Source organism: Ictidomys tridecemlineatus, chromosome 1 (assembly GCF_052094955.1).
Source record: "Ictidomys tridecemlineatus isolate mIctTri1 chromosome 1, mIctTri1.hap1, whole genome shotgun sequence".
NCBI lineage: Eukaryota > Metazoa > Chordata > Mammalia > Rodentia > Sciuridae > Ictidomys > Ictidomys tridecemlineatus.
This window is the reverse complement of record NC_135477.1, coordinates 183886190-183909477: the sequence shown is the minus strand read 5'-3', so window position 1 is coordinate 183909477 and position 23288 is coordinate 183886190. Positions and strand designations below refer to the sequence as shown.

General features: G+C 53.1%; 2 protein-coding genes across 16 annotated transcripts; one reads left to right on the top strand and one right to left on the bottom strand.

Annotated features, from left to right (window-relative positions):
• Window positions 1–2511: 2511 nt before the first annotated feature.
• On the top strand, window positions 2512–11394 carry Znf672 (zinc finger protein 672). Of its 12 annotated transcripts, none has more exons than XM_013362328.4 (3): window positions 2512–2771; window positions 6994–7132; window positions 9099–11394. In XM_013362328.4, exon 3 carries the CDS (start codon window positions 9158–9160, stop codon window positions 10526–10528), a length of 1371 nt encoding a protein of 456 aa, XP_013217782.1. In that variant the 5' UTR covers window positions 2512–2771; window positions 6994–7132; window positions 9099–9157; the 3' UTR covers window positions 10529–11394. The 12 variants fall into 12 exon arrangements, with proteins under 12 accessions (XP_013217782.1, XP_040127796.1, XP_005334154.1 ...); XM_040271862.2 differs by having other exon boundaries at window positions 8980–11394; XM_005334097.5 differs by having other exon boundaries at window positions 8840–11394.
• A 394-nt stretch (window positions 11395–11788) lies between these two features.
• On the bottom strand, window positions 11789–20898 carry Znf692 (zinc finger protein 692). 4 transcript variants are annotated; one of them, XM_021732319.3, is made up of 12 exons: window positions 20787–20898; window positions 19974–20160; window positions 19641–19669; window positions 19066–19329; window positions 17948–17993; window positions 17733–17855; window positions 17235–17456; window positions 17071–17148; window positions 16895–16973; window positions 15273–15387; window positions 12365–12464; window positions 11789–12252 (listed from the first exon to the last, which is right to left on the bottom strand). In XM_021732319.3, exons 2-12 carry the CDS (start codon window positions 20147–20149, stop codon window positions 11922–11924), a joined length of 1563 nt encoding a protein of 520 aa, XP_021587994.2. In that variant the 5' UTR covers window positions 20150–20160; window positions 20787–20898; the 3' UTR covers window positions 11789–11921. The 4 variants fall into 4 exon arrangements, with proteins under 4 accessions (XP_021587994.2, XP_021587995.2, XP_077908881.1 ...); XM_021732320.3 differs by having other exon boundaries at window positions 20269–20876; XM_078052755.1 differs by having other exon boundaries at window positions 19974–20428; window positions 20787–20868.
• Window positions 20899–23288: the final 2390 nt, after the last annotated feature.

The window sequence follows — 23288 nt, the reverse complement described above, 5'->3', positions numbered from 1 at the left end:
CCATCACCACTAAAGTCTTTAGTGGTTACCCTTCTACAGCTTCCTCCTTTTGGAAGAGTGATGCTCTAGGCTTCTGCCCTTAGCTCTTGTACACCTACAACCTCTTGGACATGCTATCCAGTCTCACAGCTTACCTCATTCACCTCTAACTTCCTAGTTTTTATGAACCCTCATACACCTGGCCCTTCCCCAGCCCACTGAGGGAAGCCAACACGTGGGTCTGGGATAGATTTTTCTACCATATTGCGTGAATACAAGATGGGTATGTGATACTTTATTCATCTCTATATTCCTTTACCCAGCCAGATGTGGACAGTGGGCCACAATAAGAGCTTGTGGAGAGCTGAGGAAGTAGCTTCATGGTAGACCACTTGCCTAGCATGCTCAAGACCCTGGATTTAATCCCTAGCCCCGCAAAAAATAAATAAATAAATAGAAGTTGTGGAAGGGAGGAATTCCTTGAGTTAGCCCAAAATTTCTCTTAGTTTTCTCTCCTTACATCTTCACCTCCTCAATTTCTAGAACTCCAACCCTGCTTCCCTCTGGGTGCTCCAGAGTTCTAAGCCTCTATTTTCCCTGGTATGGATTTAGTACATGCCTATTCCTTTCCTGGTCAATCAGTTCCTCTGCACAAACCAGTGTCATCACATATAGTGTCAGAAATCTAGGAAGTGGAAATCCTTCACTTCCATCCACAGATCCCAATATGAGTCTTCACTGCATATTGAGTCATTGAAGTGTACTGATGACCAATGCAGAATTATTCTTATTTTACTGTTATATCACTTTATCCCATTCACAATGGTATGGAAACGTCTGTGGGGGTCTGTCTCCCACTCCCAGCATGTCCTCAAAAGACAGTCTCTATTTTCTCTCCAATACTCTGCTCAATTCCTAGCAGGTAATCTGAAATGTTCACTCAGACACTGACTCTGCCTGCAAGCTTAGAGTTTAGTAAGGGAGATAAACTATACGTATTATTTGAAAATACATAGTAAATGACTGTAAATACAGAGAATGTGTCCTAAGTATCTGGTGACCTGCAAAGCTAACAGATTTTCAGTAAATACTTAAGGCATTGCTGAATGACCAATTCCAGTGATCTTCAGAAAGAAGGTACAGTTTTCATCTTGAGGGTGAGCTGGCATTTGAACCAACCCTAAAGGGTAATAAGCATACTATGACAGACAAGAAGAGGTGGAGGAATGAGAGGAGTGTATCCCAAGCTGAAGGAAATGTAGAAAGTGGGAGAGAAATGGTCCAGTTTAGTGGCAACTTGGGAAGAACAAACTAGAAGGCAGGTTAGAAGGTCTTAAATGCCACACCAGAAGGACAAACTTCACTTTTGACAGTTTTTGATCAGGAATAGGACACAATCATAACTTCAGGGGGATTCATCTGGTGGTTCACAGCTGTATCTGTGTGTGGAATTATGAACCACTGTGGGAATTGTCATCTACTGATGTAAATTGGTAGGGTAAAAAACCATTTGGTCAGGCCCTCATCATTCCAGGCCTGCATTCTGTCTTGGTTTTCAGCTTTGCTATTGTCAGACCTATTCTTATCCCATGCTGTGATAGGCAGCAAATACTCATAGAGCATCTGTGGGTAGGGACCCTGCATTCATGATTCATGCTTCAGTAAGACAAAGGGTTTCCTTTAACTATGGTGCAACCTTCCATAGGCTACTTTAGACAACTATAGCAACGTTGCAGGGGAGCGTGTTACAATTAACCCCTAGCGAAGAGTGGAGAGAGAATTTCAATATAAGTTTAAGGAAATGGCAATTTTAAGGGTCTATGAATATGTGGAATTAAAGTAGAGAAGATGGAAAGAGTTTCCTGGCCAAGTGTAAGAGGTGTCAGTGCACACTGATTTAAGAGCCTCAGGATCAGAGCTCTAGATGTCTTAAAAGACCGATGATTCTAAGTGATCTCGAAAGGAAAATCAATGAAGAAGGATCTTGAGGGGATCAACAGTCCCCGGAAAGGGGTCAGCCAGGCTGAAACACTATACATTTCCCGCCACACTAATAGTATCTGCCAGAGGAAGAAGACATCAACAATCTACGTTTGGCCAGGGCGCTCGGTCCGCAAGCTCATGGGGAGGCGGTTGTCAAGAATAACAGGGGTGCCCAAGCTTCTAGCTGTGCGACCCTGGGCGGGTCTACGTCAAGCAAAATCGAGTCTGGCCTCACTGTAATAAGTTGCTAAACTACTACTGGAAAGGTTTGGAGAGGGGGCCCTCCGAGATCTGGTTCGCGTCGGGCACTGGCCGTGCAGGGCTCAGCACGCAAGGTTACTCCAACCGCTGGCCCGGAGCGCACCAGCCTCAAGACTGGGCTCACCCAACGCGGCCAGGGGAGTGGCGGGGGCGCGCGGTGCTCGGCGCCCTTTACTCCAATTGGCCGGGATGAGGCTCAGGGGCGGGCAGGCGGGCAGGGGAGGAGGCAGGGATTCGCCGCGCCCGTCCAGGGGCGGAGCTATGGGCGGGGTCAGGCACCTCCTCGGCTTCCCGCAGGGCCCGCCCCTCCCCAGGGTTCCTGCGCCGCCCTGGAGCTGGGCGGGCAGAGGTGTACCCCCCAGGCTCCCCAGCAACCCGCGACACCGGCCGCCGGGGAGAGCGGGCCTGCAACGTGACCTCCGCTCCGAGGCGCCTCCCGCTGCCCGCTCGGCGGCCGCGCTCCCCGCCCCGGTCTCGGAGTCCGGGAAGCGGGTCGGCAGACTTGCCGAGTGGGAGCCGCGCGGCGTCCGAGGAGCCAGCCGCGACCGGTGAGGGGCCGGGGGCTGGGAGGGCGAGGGTGGCGGGGACAGCGGTCCCCTACAGTTGCCGGCTTCTCCCCTCCGCCGCCACTCGAGTCTGCCCGGGCCGAAGCGCCCCTCGGCAACGCGTGACGTTCAGGCTCAGCGGAGCGGCGATTGGTCCACGCCCCGCCGCGTGCTGCCCGCTCCGCCCAGGCCAGCCTTCCGCGCGTCCTCGCCGCCCTGCCCCTGTGACCTTCGCGTTGGAGGCCCCACGTCGCCGGCCCCGCGGGGCCTCGCCGGATTAAAGGGGCAGTGACGCCGCCGGGCGCGGAACTCGCCTCCCCACTCCCTCCGCGTGCCGAGCGCCGGGGCAGGGCGGGGGCTGGGACGGGCCCCGCGGTGGGAAGGCTCCCAGCCATCTGCCCAGCAACTCCCGGCGCGCCTACTAGGGCGCCCCGATAGGCTGCGGGGGCCCACGGAGGCGACCTGTTCAGGTGCCACGTTCCTCATTCCGTGAACAGTCGTTCCAAGTCCCATTAAGTACCAAGCACCGAGGCTGAAGGCGAAGCCGGCCTCCCTGCTTTACTCGGGAGCCCCGGGTGCGCCGCCGCGCGGGCCACGCTGCTTGAACCACGTGGGGAAGGCGGGGTGTGCGGCCAGGGCCTCCGCGGGGCAGAGGTCCGCCTTGTAAGGGCCTCTCCAGAGAAAGGCAGTCCAAGAAGACTAGGCCCTCAATTCGAGTCAGCTGCAGTTCTCAAACTTTTCCTCCCCGAGGAAACTGTTTTCCCAGGCAGGAGGGTGACACCCTGAGTTCTCTGTTCAAGGTCACACAATTAGTAATGGAAGAACAGGAGTTAGGACATGTGCCTCTCTGGTTCCTTTAAACAATTTGTATTCCCAACTCCATAGTATTTAGGGTTATGGAGAATAGGATAACTATAGAAAAAAGCTGGCTCCTCCAGAAACCTAACATTTGTGAGAACTGAATCCTAGCCACAGACTGAAGAAAAATTTTATTAGGACGAACTGCTTTTTCCGAAAGCAAAAGAAAGGATATACAAAAAGAGAAAGGGAGGCTGACCTTAACGGTCATGGTCATCGTCATTGATGCTTTTATTAGGCAACGGAAAGGCACAATTTTTCAAAGGGAAAATAGCAAGGGGCTACAAGAAAGAACTGAGTTTTATAGGGTTTAGCAGAGCTGGGTCATCACTGGTGGACTCCTTTAGGGTGGGGCAGGAAGGCTGTAGGGGAACAGTTGTAGATAAGGGAAGTTCCCTGAGGGCCATCATTCTCCTTTCTCTCTGGTGTCTGTTTTCCATATCCTTCAATCTTATAGAAGATTATATTGCCTAGTGGTGTTGTAGATGTCTTAGTTTGTGTGTAATTCACCCGGATACTCACAACAAAATGGCCCAAGAACATATTTCTCAGGACTTACTCCTGTCAGGAAGCCATCTCTTCATTTTTAAAAAAGCATTGAATGCCAGATGTGTACACCTTGATAGACCCGTGAGTATGTTGAAGACCTAACAGTCTTTCTGATCCTAGTTCTGGGATGCCTTGGCCACTCTGGGCCCATGGCAGAGGGACAGGATAAACTACAGTGTATACTCTCTCAGACCTGCCTACATACCCACCTTCTTCGCACTTCCAAGTTGTCAACAAAATCTTTGTAAAACCAGAACTTCTGAAAGAATGTCTTTGGCTCATTATCAGACAATAGGTACTTGGGTGGAATGGAGCTGTCATTCTTCTTTCCACCAGCTCTTAAGCATATCTCCAAGTGGAAGGAATGTCTTATCTGGAAGCCTTGGGCCTTGCTGCTGTTGGAGGAGAAAAAAGGAAGGCGGAGGGCCATTCTGTTGCCTGAATTCCACTCGCCATCCTCACTTCCCAGAATAGGGCTGGAATCTTTCCAAGGTAGATGGGAATCACTGCCCTGTTACTTTGGCTAATTCAAAATAGAGCTGAGTGGTGGGGTTGGAGAATAAGAGGGTCACCTTTTCTATGGCTAGTTACTGAGAAGAGGCCTGAATGAAGTAGGCAAGGATTTTCTCAGTGGCAGGAACTGCACTTCCTGGAAGGGCCCCAAATCAGGCTCCTCAGGCTGAAATAAGCCTTTGCACTACAACCACCCAGAGTAAGGAGTGGATGATTTACTTCTGATTTCCAGGTAGTTTAGGGATGTCACAGAAACCTGGAAATGGCATCTCTCAGCTTCCTAAGGGAGTTAGATCCAGCAGAAGGCACCTCTCCTGGATGCAGCTCCCCCTTTCTGACTTCCCACACACCAGGTCCTGTCCCCTTTTGAACACTGTTCCATTTCCTAGACCAGGGTTCTAAGGTAAATGCTGTGCACATAGACCGAACCCCAGGGCCAGCATCCTACCCCCTACTCACCTGTCCACCATGCTTCCCACTGAACCACACAGTCAGGTATGTTGCCACTGCTCAGTGAGCAGTTACAGGTCAGCTGGGCCCTCTAAGATCCTGTGGGGGCTGCTTCAGGGAAAGTGACAGACCTCTCTTGTCTTCAGACCTACGTGCGTCTTCTGGATGACTCTGGGACAGGCCCATAAGGGAACCCCAGAGCAGAGGAGGGTAATGGATAACGACTACCTCAAAGACTACTGGCAGGATGAAAAGGGGTCACATCCACAAATATGTAGCGGTGGGAGAATGTTTTGAGTGGTCACAACCCCAAGGCCCAACCAGTTCTACATGAGCATTACAGACATCGACTTCCCAAAAGAGCAGGTGGATTTCTTTGGAGTGGGTGGCCAGTTGCTAGAGCCTTGGAAAAGGCTCCTGCGTGGTTTTGGTGGCATGAAGTCAGGTGGACACAACCTTCCAATCAGAGCACTCCAGAGACCTTGAGATGGGCTACTTTTGGTAAGATGTTACAGGATTTGGAAAGGTTATATAGACAAGTGCTATCCAATATTTTATCAAAAATAACTTGTATTTGTAATTTAAATTTTTAAAAAATAGGTGAAATCTTAATAGTATGCTTTATTTAACATATATAAAATATAAAAATATTTTCCATGTGATCAACATTAAGTATTACTAATGAGATATTTTGTAATATTTTTTTATACTGTCTTTGAAATGAGGAGTTCATCTAACCCTTTGGACTCAGTTTCAAATGCTCAGGGGCCACGTATAGCTCTTGGCTGCTGGAATAGATGGTACAGTTCTCAAGAGTTCCCCCAGTTTCACTTCTTGCATCTTCTCTAGCAGTGTGACTGGCAGGTCTACGTCAAGCAAAATCTTATGTATCGAGTCTGGCCTCACTGTAATAAGTCACAAAACTACTACTGGAAGGGTTTGGAGAGGGGATCCTCGAGACCAGGTTCGCGCCAGTCACTGGCCACTCTGGCCACAGCACACAATGCGTTTTGCGAACTTTGTAATGGATAGAGATGGCAAGATGATCATTTGCTTCTTGTCAGTTGTAACTTTCCTGGGTCTCTGTTCCCACCCAAGAAGTGCTGGTGTTGCAAAACAGAGTACCAGGAAAGAGGATTCTTTTTGTTCTGACTGAAGGACATGGCTCAGAGGAAAAGACTCTCTAGTAGCTTGTTAATTAGTGTCCTAATTGCTGATTAATTCTTATTTTCTTTTGGCGGGGGGTGCTCAGGGGCATTTGACCACTGAGCCATATCCCCAGCCCTATATTGTGTTTTATTTAGAGACATGGTCTTACTGAGTTGCTTAGCACCTCACTTTTGCTGAGGCTGGCTTTGAACTCGCTATCCTCCTGTCTCAGCCTCCCAAGCTGCCGGGATTACAGGCATACGCCACCACGACCGGCCTAAATGGAGGATTAATTCTAATGCCCTTGAAATGTAATTTCTGATCAATTAGTTAGGGCACGAAATACCTGTCTATTAAGACAAAAATAAATAAATGATATATGAAACTTAGAAGTTTATCTTAAATCTACCATGAATGTTAATTTTTCTATTAGCTTATCTTACTTCTTAGTACCTATTTTTATTAGTTATATGTATTAAATGCATGAAACACTGAAATATTGTCAGTATTCAGCAGTTAGGAATTCACAGACCACAGTCACCCCCTTGCCTTTTCCCAAGCTTCCCTGTACTTCATCTTTTTTCCAAAGTAAAAGAATTTGGCAGCATAGCAACTTTAAAACTTACGCGTACCCAGGGGGTCATAGTGAGAGTGGTCTACTGCTTGTTCTTTTTGGACACAATGGTACTTTATATTTTTCTTCCAGGTTTCTGCCCCATGCACAGGTCCCTTTGTTTTTGTGATGAGCACCAGCATGGGGTGAGGTTTGGAAGAGAGACCTGAAGGCCCACTCTGGTACCGGAGCACCAAACCTGCATTCTACAGTGGAACCTCTCATATCCCATGTCAGTGACAAGAGGAAACGGTATTTTTGTTTAGCCACTATTTAGGTGTGTGTTTGTGTTGGTGCATTTGCCTTTTGTTGGACATGTGTCCTGGAAGCAATAGCCTCAGAGAGTGTGGGCTCCAAAACTATGGGCTGGGAGTGCCATGCCTCCTGGAGACCCCCAGGGAGGCAGGCCACTCACCAGGCCATTGGCATTGCCCTCTTTGGCATTTGGGTCCAGCCACTGGGTCTCTAGGAATTTCACTCCCATGCAGGCAAGCATTCTTTTGAACTGATGTTCAGTGAATCAGCAGCCTGGTTGACTGGGTGAAACCTGGTTGACTAGTTGGTAAAACCTGGGTGACTGGGTTGAAAGGTTCCTCTGGAGGATCCTTTCATTCTGCTCATTGATCTGCAGTGGTGCTCAAACCCTGCTTTCAGATTTTGTTTAAAAATCACTTTTTTTTTTTACTAAGATGGCTTGGATTTCTTGGCCAAAACCAAAACCAAAATAAAACGTGGAGTGGTGTCACAGATGAACAAGAATGGAAATTGGTCACTGAGTGGTTCAAGATTCATTCTTCCTAGTTTTTTATATTTGAAAATATCCATTAAAAATATCTTCCCTAGGCCAGGTGCGGTGATACACGCCTGTAATTATAGCAGCTTGGGAGGCTGAGGCAGGAGGATCACAAGTTCAAAGCCAGTCTCAGCAATTTAGCAAGGCCCTAAGCAACTTAGAGATATGCTGTCTCAAAAAATAAAAAAGGTTGGGGGATGTGGCTCAGTGGTTAAGCACCCTGGGCTCGGTCCCTGGTACCAAAAAAAAAAAAAAGCTAAACTAAGGGTTATACATAATCTTCAATGTCCCCACTCATTGGGCTGGTAATAGACTCATGGACCAGATGAGGAGGTGAAGCCACATTTACATTCTTAGCTGGAGGGTTTGTGAAGTTGTGTGCATTTTAAAAAAAGGCTGATCCTGCTTAGAGAGATGCCAGAGAACCTATTAGGAATACTGTTGGAGATTTCTCACTCTGCATGTTCTCAGAGCCCTAGGGTTGCAGAAGTAAGGAAAGTATGCAGAGTGTTGACAAACTTGTATAGCTGAGAATTAGAAAGAGGTCCCGTTCTTTACCCCAGCCTTGCGTGAAAATGTGGAATGCACTTCTTGGATAACACCACTAACTTGAAATAACTGTTTTGTGAATTTTCCATTTTTCCTTTTTGCCTCTCTCCTGGATCCTGACTTGCTTTCTCAACTGGGGCATGTACTAAGTAGTTGTTTATAGGTGATGTCCAAAGCTAAGGAACAATTTTGGGGGGTTTCTCAGATACCTTTGCTTGCCCAGGCTGAGCCCCTTCCATAATATCAGATGTGTGCCCTTTGCCAGGCTATTGCTGCTTCTGTGGCATGCCCTTGTGCTTTAGTATGTGGCCTCTTTGTCCTTCCAGGCTTGGGTGGTTCACTGTCCATGCTCAGGAAGTGGTGGTGGAGGACTCCTTGGAATGGTCTGGCTTGGGTTCTCAATACTCCACCCTTCCTTGTCATTGCCTAATGCTTCCCTAGGCGGGACACCCCGCCTGCCAGTGAACAGGCCAGGCTTTCCCATTTCTTCCCTCTCCTGAGGTGTTGAGGGTGCCGAGTTTCCACACTGAACTAAACTCCCCTTTGAATCCTTTCTGCTCTCCAGGACAGATGTGATCCATCCCTCCTCCCTTCCAGGTAGTACAAGAACACTCCCTTCATATTGATGGGATCCCCAGGATAAGACAACCTGTCACAGGAAGCGTTCACATTAACCTCTCCCTTCTGACAGCGGGGTTTGGCAGCTCTGCTGGACTCTCATGACTTTCTCCCCGCAGAGTTTAGCAGCAGGGTGAAGCTGGCCTCAACTTGCCCCTGGAATAGAAGCAGCACCTACAGGTGACATTAAGACCTCTAGAAGACACAGTTTTTGAGGCCTCCCCCTCTTCCCTCTTAGGAAAACCAAAACTTACCTTTGGAGCAAGGAGCGTGTTTTCCTGCAGGCCGCCCCTCACGATGTTGGCGGCTTCAGGCACTGTGGCAGTGGGCAGACCCTACGCATGCAGCGAATGTGGAAAGAGCTTCCGCTACAGCACAGTGCTGCTGCGGCATGAGCGTGCCCATGGTGGCGACAGCTGTTTCCGCTGCCTAGAGTGTGGCGAGCGCTGCGCACAGGCTGCCGACCTGCGTGCTCATAGGCGGACCCACGCAGGCCAGACGCTCTACATTTGCAGCGAGTGTGGCCAGAGCTTCCGCCACAGCGGCCGACTCGACCTGCACCTGGGTGCCCACCGTAAGCGCAGCCGCGCCTACCCATGCCGCCTGTGCGGTGGCCGCTTCCCTCACCTACCTGCGCTGTTGCTGCATCGCAGCCGCAGACACCCGCCCGAACAGCCTTGTCGCTGCCCACTGTGTGCACGTGCTTTCCGGCAGAGCGCGCTGCGTTTCCACCAGGCGCGGGCGCACCCAACTGGCAATCCGGCTGTCCCCACCCCTGGCGCGCCCCACCGCTGTACACAGTGCCCTCGGGCCTTCCGCAGCAGTGCAGGGCTGCGCAGTCATGCACGCGTCCACACTGTCTCCAGCCCTGGAGCCCACATGCCCCCACAACCCCGTCCCACGGACGTGCACCAGTGCACTGTATGCGGCAAGACTTTCGGCAAGAGTTCCACGCTAACGCGCCACCTCCAGACGCACTCAGGTGAGAAGCCTTTCAAGTGCCCAGAGTGTGGCAAGGGCTTCCTGGAGAGCGCCACGTTAGTGCGCCACCAGCGTACACACACGGGCGAGAAGCCCTATGCTTGCAGTGACTGTGGACGCTGCTTCAGCGAGAGTTCCACGCTCCTACGCCACCGGCGCAGCCACCGTGGCGAGCGGCCACACGCGTGCACCACTTGTGGTAAGGGCTTTGGGCAGCGATATGACCTGGTGGTACATCAGCGCATCCACACCGGGGAGAGGCCCTTCCCATGTCCCGAGTGTGGCCGCGGCTTCAGCGACCGTTCAGATCTCACCAAACACCGCCGTACGCACACTGGGGAAAAGCCATATGGCTGTGAGCTGTGTGGCAAGCGATTCACGTGCGTGTCCAATCTCAACGTGCACCTGCGCAATCACGCAGGCCATAAGCCACACACGTGCCCCGAGTGTGGCAAGGCCTTCAGCGTCGCCTCCAAGCTTGCGCTGCACCGAAAGACACACCTGGGCGAGCGGCCAGCGAAATGTGCTGAGTGTGGCAAATGCTTTAGCCACAGCCGGTCACTGTCACAGCATCAGCGGGCCCATACACGTGCCCGTGCTGCTGTCCATGAGGCTGCAGGAGGCAGGGACCTGGTCCTTATGGGGCCAACTGGACAGGAAAAGTCAGGGGTCTTATGTCCCCGCTGAGGGTGACTTGCTGGGAGGTTTCTTAAAGGGGCCTGGGCTGGCACCCCTACAGTGCCAAGGGACAAAGGAGGACTCACAGGTTTGGCCTTTTGCACTTCTGTTGGTGGCCCTTTGTTTACCAGGATTGCCTTACCTCTGCACTGACTTCCCCAGAGGCTCTTTCTCCATCCTCAGTCCTTGAATCTCTCAACCTCTCTCCAGGTATAGGGGAGGGCATCAGGACAGCCCTCACCCAGTATGCAAGGGGTCCCAGAGTTGTGTCCTATTGCTGGCCTGTGTTCTGGTATTTTTCCTGTTTTCTTTCCTGTGTGCTGTCTTCTCCCCTCTCCTTATGCCAGTGTGCATTTCCTTGGCCTCTTTCCCCAATACTTTTGCTGCTGTGCCTCTCTAGGTAAAGTCACAGATTTGGCTAGTTGCATCTTGCCAGCTCTGTGGTCTTCTTGCCAGGTAGTTGTACCTGTTAAACTGCTTTCTCCCTCTGCCTGAAAGATGGAGATGGGAGCCCAGTTCATTGAACAGCATCTCCATGCCAGGAGCTGCTTGCTCATTGGGAATGGTAGCCCACCCAGATGAGACCAGGCAGGACCCTCAGCATGACTACCGTCTGTCCCCTGAGCAAATTCGGGTTCCTATTAGGACAATATTTTCCGACCAGGTGGGGGACATTTTGCCCTGGCATGTGGGACAAGACTATGTGGGTTCACAAAGCCAAGTACTGCCAAGTGGAGTATCAGAATATTATTTCCAAATCAAATTTGGAACCATGGGGAAACAGGTTCACAGACAGGTGGAAGCAGGACGGAGACTCCTGGAATTGTGACTTTTTGCTACGGCTGGTGAAATAAAAGAGTTGTTTGGGTTTTGGATGCCAAGAGTCCCTTTGTCAAATCTGAGGTTGCTGTCTTCCCAGACTGGGAGTATACAAGAGCCAGGTCCTTCTATAGTTCCAAGGTCTCACCCCTTTTCAAGGACCTAGATGACGTGCATCATCCTGGTCTAGCTAGTCCCACCACTCTGTGGGGACCCTCTCTCCATACTGTTACAGCCTCTCTATTCAAGGATGAGAGTAGGTTCATACTCCCCAGGAAAGACTACCAAAGTGTCTAGTGAATCTGGAAATCAGGGTGGGGGCAGGTGAGAGCCTGCAGAGAGAGACGGACCTGTACCTGTCGTGCATGCTGGCACACTCTCACATCCAGCTCTCAAAGAAATCCAGCATTCCTATGTCTCAGGTACTAAAATGTGCTCTGCTCAAAATGCTCATGTAAAATACTTGTTTATTCTTTCCTTCAGGAAGACTAAAGTAGCCTGGCTCTTTAGGGCCCGCGCCTCCACCTGCACTCTCTGTGGCCTAGTTTCTGGGACCAGATATCTGCAGTTATCCTCTGGGCTTTTAGTCCTGTGCAGTCCCTGGGGACTGGCTCTCTGAAGCCAGCTGAGGGGGAAAGGTCACTGCTGAGGGAGCACCAGAGCTTTCAGTGGATCCCAGAGGTTCAGGAGCAGAGCCATGGCAACAGGGCTCCAGTGGGCCTGGTGGTTCCTGTGGGGCTGGGCGCAGAGCTGGGTGACTTTTGCTACAGTGAGCAGCCACACTGTCTGGCCTCTCAAAGCGCTTGCCGCAGAACTCACAGGGAAAGCGCCAAGCTGCTGCTGTCTCTGCATGCTTGCGCCGGTGCCAGTTCAGGGAGGCCTTCTGGCGACAGGTGAACCCACAGATCTCACACCTGCAGCCAGGGACAGAGGAGGGAAGGGGTAAGCCTTGACTTAGGTCTGCCTTGACTCCCCCAGGGCTTCCTGCTGGGCCCCGCCTGGGACCCTCAGCACTCAGGCACTCACTGCAGGGGCTTCTCTCCAGTGTGGATGCGTCTGTGAATGACGAGGTTGCTGCTGGTGCGGAAAGACCGGGCGCAGAATTCACAGATATAGTCCCGGGTGTCTGTGGGCACATGAGGCACACTCCAGTGTCTGTCCCCAGGCCCACGGCCCCTCCATGGCCCACCCTGCCCATTATCCCCCACAGAATGCAGCAGTCCTAGGGGTCAGTCCTGGTTTTGTTCTAAGGAGGTGCCCAAATCATGGAGCCTGTCTGGATTTCCTTTACATGGAGAGGTGGGACAACTGAGTGGGGAGGGGCACAGAATGGAACATCCAGCTGGAAAGCCCCATCACTGTCACACCCCTCTCCACCCAAACCCTGATCTCCCTGTGGAGTTGCAGCGACCTCATCATGGGCCCTGGAGCTGGGTCTTTGCCAGAGGAATGGAGAGTTGTGTCCCTGTGGACAGGAACACCAGGCACTAGCCACAGTATACCTGGAGTCAGGGGCAGGAAGTAGGACTACAGTTCAAGCCCCAGGGATACTTCCTGGCATCTGGAATCATCTCCCCATGCAGGCCTGCAGACCACAGCTCCAGCCCTGCTCAGGGACCTGCGGAACACCTAGACTGCTGGCAATGACTGTCCTCTCCTTCCAGAGTCTGCTCCCTGCTAGTTCCAGCCACACCTGCCTGTTGCCCATGGTTACTGCATCTCCAGCAGCTCACAGGGACTGCTGTGGTTCTCCCATACCACCACGCCTCAGGGCCTGCTTCTCCTGGTACCCACAGATGTCTTCCCTCTATCCTCTACAGACCTGCAGACTCCTCCCTTGTCACTCCCGTCCATCCACACAGCTCTGACTCCAGCCCTCTCTCCAGGGTCACTGACCTTACCACCTGTCTTCCTCAGGTCACACTCCAGCACTGTGCAGCCTCAGAACTCACAACTTCAAGCATCCTGGCTCCAGCCAGGGCCTCCTACCGTGTGCTGCTATGATAATCTCTTGACATCCAGGCCTCTGGTCCATTGGCCCCACCACCTTATCACTGTCCCCCTCCCCTCAGCTCCGTTTTCATGGCCATCTTAGGTGTCTTTCACTGATACCACCAATCTGCCCACTTCTCACTCCCACCCAACACAGGACAGACAAACTGGACCTGCTCTAGGCCTGTACATGGCATTGTCCTTCCTATGGCCTCTTCATCTACAGCTGCAGCTTTAGGGGCTCACCACCCATCTGCAGTCCCCAGGCCTGTCCACTCTCTAGAATCCAGAGGACACTCTGCCCATCCACTCGCCTCCAACACCTGGGCTCTCCACCCTTGCTCAGCACTGCTCCTGTTTTCCAAGCCACCAAGAAGGAAGAAACCAGCAGAGTGGACCTCACCCTCTGCCCACCGGGCCATCAGCTGACCTGCATACCAACCCTTGGCCACAGCCCTCAAGGCCCATCTTACTCAAGGGCCCACTGGCAGGTGTCAGCAAGGCCTGCTCTGTGGGCTTACTCCCACCTCTGCCCTGAGCCCACAGGCCCATAGGTCTAGATCCTTTCCCCATGTTTGCAGCAAACCCCAAGCTCTCCAGATGACTGCACTGCTCCCACAGCTGCCTCCACCCACGGGCTTACGCCCAGCTCAACCCCTCCTGCCAGAACACTTTCCTGCGGTCAAGGAAAGCTTCCTATGGCCACAGCTGGCAACCCTCCTCCCTGGAGCACTCGCTGTCCCCCACCCCTCAGATCCTACCTTTGCTTTCCCCTGTGCCCACCTGGCAGGCCCAGGACAGGTGTGCCACGCTCAGGCCCATTCTCCCCACTACTCTGTGGGACTCTCCTCCACCCATAAGACAGGGTGCCAGGTGCACCATGCTCAGGGCCCCTCTCCCACCTCTCTGTGGGGACCCTCCTCTGGGGCTCCCAACACTCAACAGAGATTGGCCTGATGTGTCTGCTATGACTTCACATCTCCTGGGCTGTACTTTCCTTCACAGGACACTTCTCCCTTAAAGTGGGGGAAACTACTCCACCTTCTGCCTGTTGCTCTTCTGGTGTCCTCCGAGCCACCCCTGACTCCTGCTGCCTGTCCCACCCAAGGCTGTTTTGTCCTGCCCCAGCAGCCTTCTGGCCATCGCGCACACACCAGCCTCCAGCCACTGCTCACCAACTGCCACGGCCGGTCCAGGCCACCATCACCATCTGCCCATCTCCATAGTTGCCTGGCAGCTAAGCACCATGCTCTACACATCCGTGGTCCTCCTACTTTCCACACAGCACTGTGACCTGGCTTTGGTCTCGTCTCACTGGAGGCAGGAGCCACATTGTCCTGTGGTGGTCTCTAAGGCCACCACTCCTGTGAGCTTCCTCCCCAACCTCCTGGCCTCCTCCCTCCCCGAGAGCACCACAGGTGAGACTATACGGCCTCCCGCATGCTCGGTCCTAGGACTAAGGGGGGTCTCCACGCTCTCTTCACTCAGGGCTCGCTCAGGCTTCACTTCCTACCGCAGCAAGCCTCCTTGCTGCCCTAGTGTCGCTGCCCTAGCATCACTTCTCGTCATTCTTCATCACTAAGTGGGTGCTTGTGGGCAGACGGCTTCCTGCTGTGCACTGCCATACCCAGCCCCAGGCACAGTCCAAGCAGACCAGGGCTAAATTCACAGGGATGCAGGGCGACCCTAGAGCCACTCTCAGAGGGAAGAGCAGGTTCACAGAGGGAGAGGGTGTCCCCAGGGGGAGGGGAGGCCCCAGAGGGAGAAGGTGAAGGACACCGGGAGAAGGTGAAAGCGTGTGGCAGGTGAAGATGGAGGCCCAGGGGGAAGTGAAGACCACAGGGGAAGGGGAAGGACACAAGGGGCAGGAAAGGACACAGAGGGAAGAGAAGGGACACTGTGGGGAGCGCCAGAGACAGACGAAGTGGACCCCAGCACTCACCACTGTGCAGCTTCACGTGCTCCTTCAGGTGCTTCTTAAAGTTGAAGGACTTCCCACAGGCGGGCTCCGGGCAGCAGAAGGACTTCTGGTGAATGTGCTGGTACTTCTTGTGGTGCTGAGGAGGAAAGGGTGGCAGGGGAGGAGGGCCAGGAGGATGACTGCCTTCCTCAGGGAGACGGACCCAGCTGAGGGGCAGGCAGGCACCTCTGCTACCTCCCGCACCACAGCCCTGTCACGGCCTGGTCATGCCACCTGTCCTCACCTGCACCAGGAGCAGCGCCACATCCATCCCACACCGACCACTCTGCTGTGCCCCACCCTATCCTGACATGGACTCCCACTTGGTCACCTCCTCAGCGTGATGCCCCACAGTGGCCGTGTACAAAGCACTGCTGAGTGATACTCCTGCCCACCCACCACGGACTCACTGTTGGAGGGGAGAGTGGTCTAGGTGAATGTGGCTGTCCTCTTCCATGTCAGTACTAATGGACAACACACCCTCGACCACCTGACAGCTCAGCCACTGATGCACACTAATGTCACACAAATATGTGGTTCCCTTCTAACCTGCTTAGAAACACACACACCACAGCCTCCCAGTGGAGAGTACTGTTAGGGGTAAGGGGTCCTCTCTGACCCTCCCTCTGGCAGTGCTGGGGACCAAACCCAGGACCTGACACATGCCAGGCAAGCATTTGCCACAGGGCTACACCCCCTGCCCAGGAGATGGGCTCTCAGATCTCTATGCCCCCATGAGGAGTACTTCCTGTCATCCAAGCTAACTCCCACCCTAGCTGTCCTTTGCACCACCATTCTGTTTACCCACAGTTCAACCTCTAGAGCAGCCTCATCCTCCCACACAGCCAGCTCAGGTGTCTGCCCCAGCCAGGGCTCAGCTCAGCTACTGGCACTCAGGCACCCCCATGACTCCCATGTGGCCTCCTGTAGAGACATTCTCCGGTCCCTCCCACTCACATCACACTCAGGACCCACTCTGCCATAGGCTCTGGCCAACTGTGGGTCCTGATCCTCCCCCCACTGTTCCTCAAACTTCCTGGGCAGAGAGTCTGGGGACAGGACTACTGCCCAGTCCTTCTGGTCTACCCATGCAGGCCAGCAGGGGTGGGGAGACAGCCCCAGCACCGCCTCACTCTAGCAGAGAAGCCTTGGCAATGCTGAACCTCTCAGGGAGCCTCGGTTTCCCTAATTATAAAGTGGCAGTAATATCACCACCTACTCCACAGCAAGTCTGTGAGGATCAAGACCTCACATGTCAAGCACCTAGAACTGCACCAGCACCTACCAGTGAACGATGAACAGGCACTGTGTAGTCCTCTGAGGACCCACAAAGCAAGCAGGAGTGGGCCGGAGCTGTGTGCCCTGTGGCTCGGTTTTCCACATCTACTGGTTATGTATCTCATTTAAAGGTTAATGTAGGAAACTGCCTGTTAACAACCTTCTTCCTCCTGGCTTCCAATTCCCCCTACACCTAGACTTCTTTTATTTTCCCTCCACTCCCTCCCTTTCTTTTTTGCAGTGCTGGGGATAAAACCCAAGGGCTTGCATGCCCCTGACCACACCCTGAAGTCCTCTTCAGCCCCAGCACACACGGGGTCCCTCACATTCAGATACTGCCGGTTGGAGAAGATCCTTCCACAGCCAGGGAAATCACAAGACATCAGCTCTCTTTTGGCAGCTTTCCTAGGAAAGGAAAGGGGGAGCAGAATGACTCCCGCCTGCTCTCCTCCACTCCCCTCCTCTTGACCCTGTCCAGAGCACCTTTTCCTCCAAGTCCTACCTAATTCTTTTGGGCCCAATCTGTGCAGTGTCCTCATCCCAGTCCAGTGTCAGGGCAGATGAGGCCTGGCTTGTAGGGCTAAGGGCAGCAAAGAGGGAGTGGAGAGTCTTGAGGGAGGGCCAGTCACAGGGTACCCTTGCCCTCTCTGTTGGCTGTCATGTTACCTGGCCAGTGGCTCTGTCTGCTGGGCCACTGGAGGGGTCCCACTGAGTTCCAGCTGCACCCCAGCCTCTGATGGCAGAGGGTCTCTGGCACCCTCAGTGTGTGTGGATGAGGGTGGAGTAGCAACAGGAACAGGAAGAGCTGCAGGGGGTGGTGCTGTCTCTCCCTCCTTGGGTGTGGGGGTGACAGGGGAAAGGGGTGGTCTGGTGTCATCTGGCTCACTGCTGAAGGGAGATGAAGAGAAGGGCATTACCTTTCTGGGCACTCAGCCAGCCCTGACAACCCTAACCCTAAACTGAAAATCTCAAACTTGGAATAACCCTGTTCCTCCCCAGGCTCTCCATTCATACCTGCCTTCAGCCCACAGTCTCCCCTGGAGCCCATCTTCCAGTTCCTCTGCTTGGGTTCACCTGCCCTCCCCGGCAGCAAGCCCACCCCTTGAATCTGCACCTTGTGCCTCTTGTGCTCCACCCAGCACACCTCCCTCCATCCCAACTTGCTCATCTGGGGAGGAGCTGTAGGTCCATGGACTGGCATCACTGAGCATCTCCTCTTCATCCTCCTCACTGTCTTCCTCTTCCTCTCTTGAGGGCAGGAAGGCCTCTGGTGGGGGTCCCGCCCCCCTGCAGGCCAAGGAAAGCAAGCCTGAGGTCCTGTTCCCACACACCACCATCTATGCAGGCCTGTCCTGTTCTTCCTCCCTCCCCATCCTCACCTGGGCACCCTGGCTTCTTGAGTCCTCTCATGCGTAGACTCCAAACCTGTTGACACAGGCAGGGTCAAAGGAGGGAACACAAGGCTCAAAGAATGAGGACAGATGTGGGGAGGCCCTCTAGGAAGGGGGCAGGGCCAAGAGCCTACTGGAGTGGGAAGATGCATTTTGGTTCAGAAGTTCTATTCACATAGACCAAAAATAAATAAATAAATAAATACAGTAAGCAAGCAAGCAAGAAGCACACAGTGAGAACCTTCTTTCCAGTACTGTCCCCTAGTCACCTGGCTCTCCCCAAGGCAGCCAGTTTCCTATGTGTCCTTCCAGAGACATTTTATACAATTACATACATAGATTTATTTTGTTTTATCTATCTATCTATCTATCTATCTATCTATCTATCTATCTATCTATTTATTTGCAGTACTGGTGATTGAATCCAGTGGCCCTCAACCACTGAACTATATCCCCAGCCCTTAGCTTTATTTATTTATTTATTTATTTGCAGTACTGGTGATTGAATCCAGTGGCCCTCAACCACTGAACTATATCCCCAGCCCTTAGCTTCAATTTCTTTTGAGATAAGATTTCACTAAGTTGCCAATGTTGGCCTTGAACTTGGCATCTTCCTGCCTCAGCCTCCCCAGTCACTGGGATTACAGGTGTGCACCACTGTGCCTGCCCTTTTTACTCTTATTTTTTTTTATTTTCCACTAATGACAACACACCATATCTAACAATGTATGTGAGGACTATTTCCTTGTTGCCATAAAAGGATTGTTTTTAGAAACAAGGTTCTGAGCCAAATGTGGCAGTGCCCACCAGTAGTACCAACTGCTGGGAAGGGTGAGGCAGGAGGGTTGCAAGTTCAAGGCCAGTTCTGGGAATGTAGCTTAGCCACCATCTGTGGAGGCCCATCCTATCCCAGAGGACCCCTGGATTCAATCCCACTACTAAAAGAAAAAAAAAAAGGAAGGAAAGAAGAAAAGAAACAAGATTGTCTCAGAGACCTGAAAGCCTTTTTCCTTCATATTTTCCACAACTCTTTTTTTTTTTTTCTATGGTACTGGGGATGGCACCTAGGATGTCACCCATTCCACAGCCTCTTTCCCCTGGCCTACCTGCAGGCTCCTGCCTACTCCTGGATTCGGGGCTCCAGCTCCTTGGGCTAGTCCGTGGAACAGAGGTCTGCTTGGGCACCTCTGGAGGTGTAGGGCTCAAGGAAGGTTCCCAGGAGAAGGTGTGGCCGGCTGAGCACTCCCACACCAGTCCCCCATCTTGGCCCCCAGGTCCCCGAAGACCAGGCACTAAGCTGCATTCCCGACTGTGGACATGGGACAAGAGTACCAGATACTGCAGACCCTTGGGGGGCAAAGGCTCTGGACCTGGAGGGGGTTGGGGGAGCAGTCAGGTTGGGCTAGAAGGCCCCTCCTCTCACCCAGAAAACCACATTTAGACAATGCGCTCCCCAGAAGCCCCAGTGCAGATTTTCATCCTTCAGAGCGCTGACCCTGAGGCCCTGAGACATTGCTCCCCATCCCAGAGGTGCCCAAAAGACTAACTCCCCAACTCCATCCCCCTTCCCACTTTATTCAGGGCTTCCAGCCAATTGTCTCTGGGTACCATTGTCTTCTGGGTCCCACCAATCCCTTTGCTCCTGTCCCTTCTGGCTCCTCCTCTGCCATCCTCTACCTACCTGCACAGAGGACACAGCCAGAAGTGTACCTGCCGAGGGAGAAGCTGCAGGTCAGATCAGAGCCTGGGTGACCATCACCCTCGGCCCTGGGCCACACACTTAAGGGGCGAGGCCTAAATGACCCCTCTTCGCTGGGGCCACGGAGGTTGGAAGGACCCTGGGAGGCCACAAATCACTCAGATCATACTGCTAAAGTGAGAAACCTGAAGGTGGAAAGGAGCAGCTGCTGCACCTGACCCCAGAGGGGACAAGAGGCTTGCTGCCTGAGGCCCGCCCCGACCCCTCCCGACACCCCCACCCGACACCCCCACCCGCAGCCCCCTCGTCCCTGACCGGTCCAGCAGGAACTTGGCGAGCTGCGAGTGCAGGGAGAAGCCCAGCCGCTCTTTGAGGAGGCACCATTGCTCCATGTGGCCGCCCAGGCGGATGCGGCACTTGCTGCGGCGCGCGTCCAGCTGCCTCCGCTTCTCCCGCCGCAGGCAGGACGCGTCCACTGCTGGGGAAGCCATGGGACCCGGGCCTGGAGGGGAAGGGGATGCTCCTTGCCGGCGGGTCCTGGGGGCAGAGCCCCCTGCTCCACCGCCCTCTGGCTCATCTGTCCTCATCGGGGCCTCGGGCAGAACTCAACTATTTCAACAGCAGCAGCCGCCACTGGAGCCGAACCGCCCTGCACAAGAGGGTGTGCGAGCGGGGCGCTGTGGGGGGCGTCGCTGGGTGCAGGTCAGGGCCAGGATGAAAGTCAGGACAATAGCCCGCGCCCTCCAGCCCACTCAGGTGTCAAACGCCAGCTGCGGAAAGGGGCGGGAGACTTGAAGGGGAGACTTCAGCTGAGGCGGGGGCGCGGGCACTTCACCGGCCTTGCTGCTTTCCGGGGGGCAGAGATGGTGTTCTGGCGTGCAACTGGGCGCTCTTCTCGGCCAGGTCGGGGGTGGGCCGCACGGTGCCCCCACCCCTCCTCGGGCCGCCGCACTCGACGCTCACGGAGCGAGGGGCTGGCCAACCCCGCTGGCAGCTCCAGGCGGCCAGGGCCCCGCCGCTGCCCTCCCGCATGGGTCTTACCTGTGCGCCCCCACCCACCCTCACGACTGCGCCTGCGCCCTGGCCTCGCGCGCAGGCCGGGAGCGAGGCGGGAACACCGGGGCCCACCTCGCGCGCGCCCCGCCGTTTCTCTTTTAAGAAACCGTCCCCTCCGCGTCGGCTTCGCCCGGAACTGCGGCCGGTCCCAGGAGGGGCGGGGGTGAGGGAGGGAGGCCGCGATGCGCCTGCGCACTGGGCGTCCGCGCGCCCCCTGCCGGCAGCGGTGATCCTACGCGAGCAGCGCACTGTGGTGAGCTGCCTGAGTGGCGAGTGGCTGCTTGGGACCGCCAGAGGCTTTGGGGAACGAGGGGTGGCCAGGATCAAGCCCTCCTGTGCACAGACCCTGGCCCTCCGATCAGGATAGACACGTGACCTCTCTAGCCTCTTTGCCTTCTTAGCACTCTCGAGCTCCCTTCTCAGTTGCCACCAGCGAGAAAACACGTGCTGCAGAAGACTAGCGCCTCCTCTGGACCACGAGGCCCCGTCAGGCACAGCCTCTAACCTCTGGTAGCTTCAGAATTCTTCCGAAGAGTTGCCTAGATGATCTGCAGGCTCATTCTCTCTTCATTCTCCTCAAATGGCTCCGCTGGAGCTGTTCTCTCCAAGCCCTGCAATGGCTCCTCTCAAGATTGTTTGATGGCCATGTAGCTAAATGCAGTGGTCAGTTTGGCCTGCCTCTCAGCCCTAGACCGAAGCGACTATCATGGGTACATCTCTCTCCTCCTCTTCCCAATGGATGCCTTCACGCTTTCCCAAGCTCTTGTGATTTCACCTGATCCCGGGTTTCCTTCCTCCTCCTGTAGCAGTGGTCCACTTTATACTTGAATATAACCCTTGCTGCTCTGCCACTGCAACTTATTTTTAAAATGAATATATTTCTTTCTCTTCCTCTCCCTGCTCCTCCCTAATCTTAGAGGAAATCTTTCTAATCCATTTTATTGATTGATTAATTAATTGATTGGTACCGGGAATTGAACTCAGGGGCACTCAACCACTCAGCTACATCCCCAGCCCTATTTTGTATTTTATTTAGAGACAGAGTCTCACTGAGTTGCTTGATGCCTCACCTTTGCTGAGGCTGGTTTTGAACTCACAAAACTCCTGCCTCAGCCTCCCAGACGCTGGGATTACAGGTCTGCACCACCGTGCATCCCACATGCTGGGCAAGCACTCTGCTACTGACCTACATCCCCAGCCCTTCTTCCCCACTTTAGGAAGATTTGTCTGTCCTTGAGCACACACCCACCATAGGAAGGAAGTAATACAGACTTTGGGGATAGAACCAGAAGATCTCAGAAATAACTATCTCCCAAATTAACAAGTGAATTACAATTCCAAGAGAGAAAATGTGGAATGCAGCCTTTGAATTACCTCTATAAAAACCCCCTGGTTCCTGCTGATGGGCAGAATCACAGCCTTTGGGATTGGAGTCCCCTGTGCTTCTCCTTTGCTAGCAAAGTAATAAAACTTTTTTTCTTTTTTCTCCAAACCATGCCTTCATTATTGGATTGGCACTGGGGAGAAGGACTGAGTTTCGGCAACACTCATTGGCCTCCTCCTTCCCCTTGTTGGACCCTTCTCTTCCATCTTCTGTGGGACCAAGTATCTCTTCTCCACATGTTTTTTTTTGGGGGGGGGTGGGGGCAGGGAGTGATCTCATTAGGTCCCCTAGCTTTAAATTCACTGATGGCATCCAGATTGATATTCCAGCCCAACCTTCTTTCAAACCCAGACTTGAAAGTCTTTTTAACTGCCTGCTTGGTTTTCCATGGTTAATTCAGTTCATTCAGGTAAAGAATTGAGGACAGTGCTTGGTGCAAAGATAGCCTGAACATATGCTAGCTTATATTTTCTCTGACTATGAAAGATAATGCTTAAAACAGCCCATTCCCCTCTCCCTTATCAGTTCTCAGTAAATGGTGCCATCATCTATGTAATTGCTCAAAACTAAAACCTGGGAATCAGGCTTGAGTGTATCTTCTGGGACATCTGACCATAAACCAATAAGGTGTGTGTGTGTGGGGGGGGGGTTGTCCCAGGACCACCTGCCTGAAAGGGCTCTAGGAGAGAATTCATTCCTTGTCTCTTCCAGCTGCTGGTCATGGCCAGCATTCCCTGGCTTTTGGCAATGTCACTTCAATCTCTGTATCTGTGATCATATTGCTTTTCTCTTCTACATCAAATCTCCCTCTGTTTCTCTCACAAGGAAGCTTGCAGGTGCATTTATAGTGCAACAAGTGATCTCCCATCTCACTGTTCTCAAATAATTACATCCAAAGGGTTTGGTGCAAGGTGATCTTCCTGGATTCCAGTCATTAAGGCTTGGAGGTTCTTTCTGTGACTAGTTCTTAACGTACCAGACCACCATCATAACTCTCAGGGTCTATGCCCACACCCTTCCCATGAATCTACCTTCTACTTTGACATTACTCTCACAATGCAGATGAAGTGAAGGCAAATCTCTTCCTTAAAACCTCTAGTTATCTCTAGTGTGATCCAAAGTCCTTACTGTGGCCTTAGGTCCTAGGAGATATGACCCCTGGCTACTTCTCAGGAATCTTCCTCTGAATT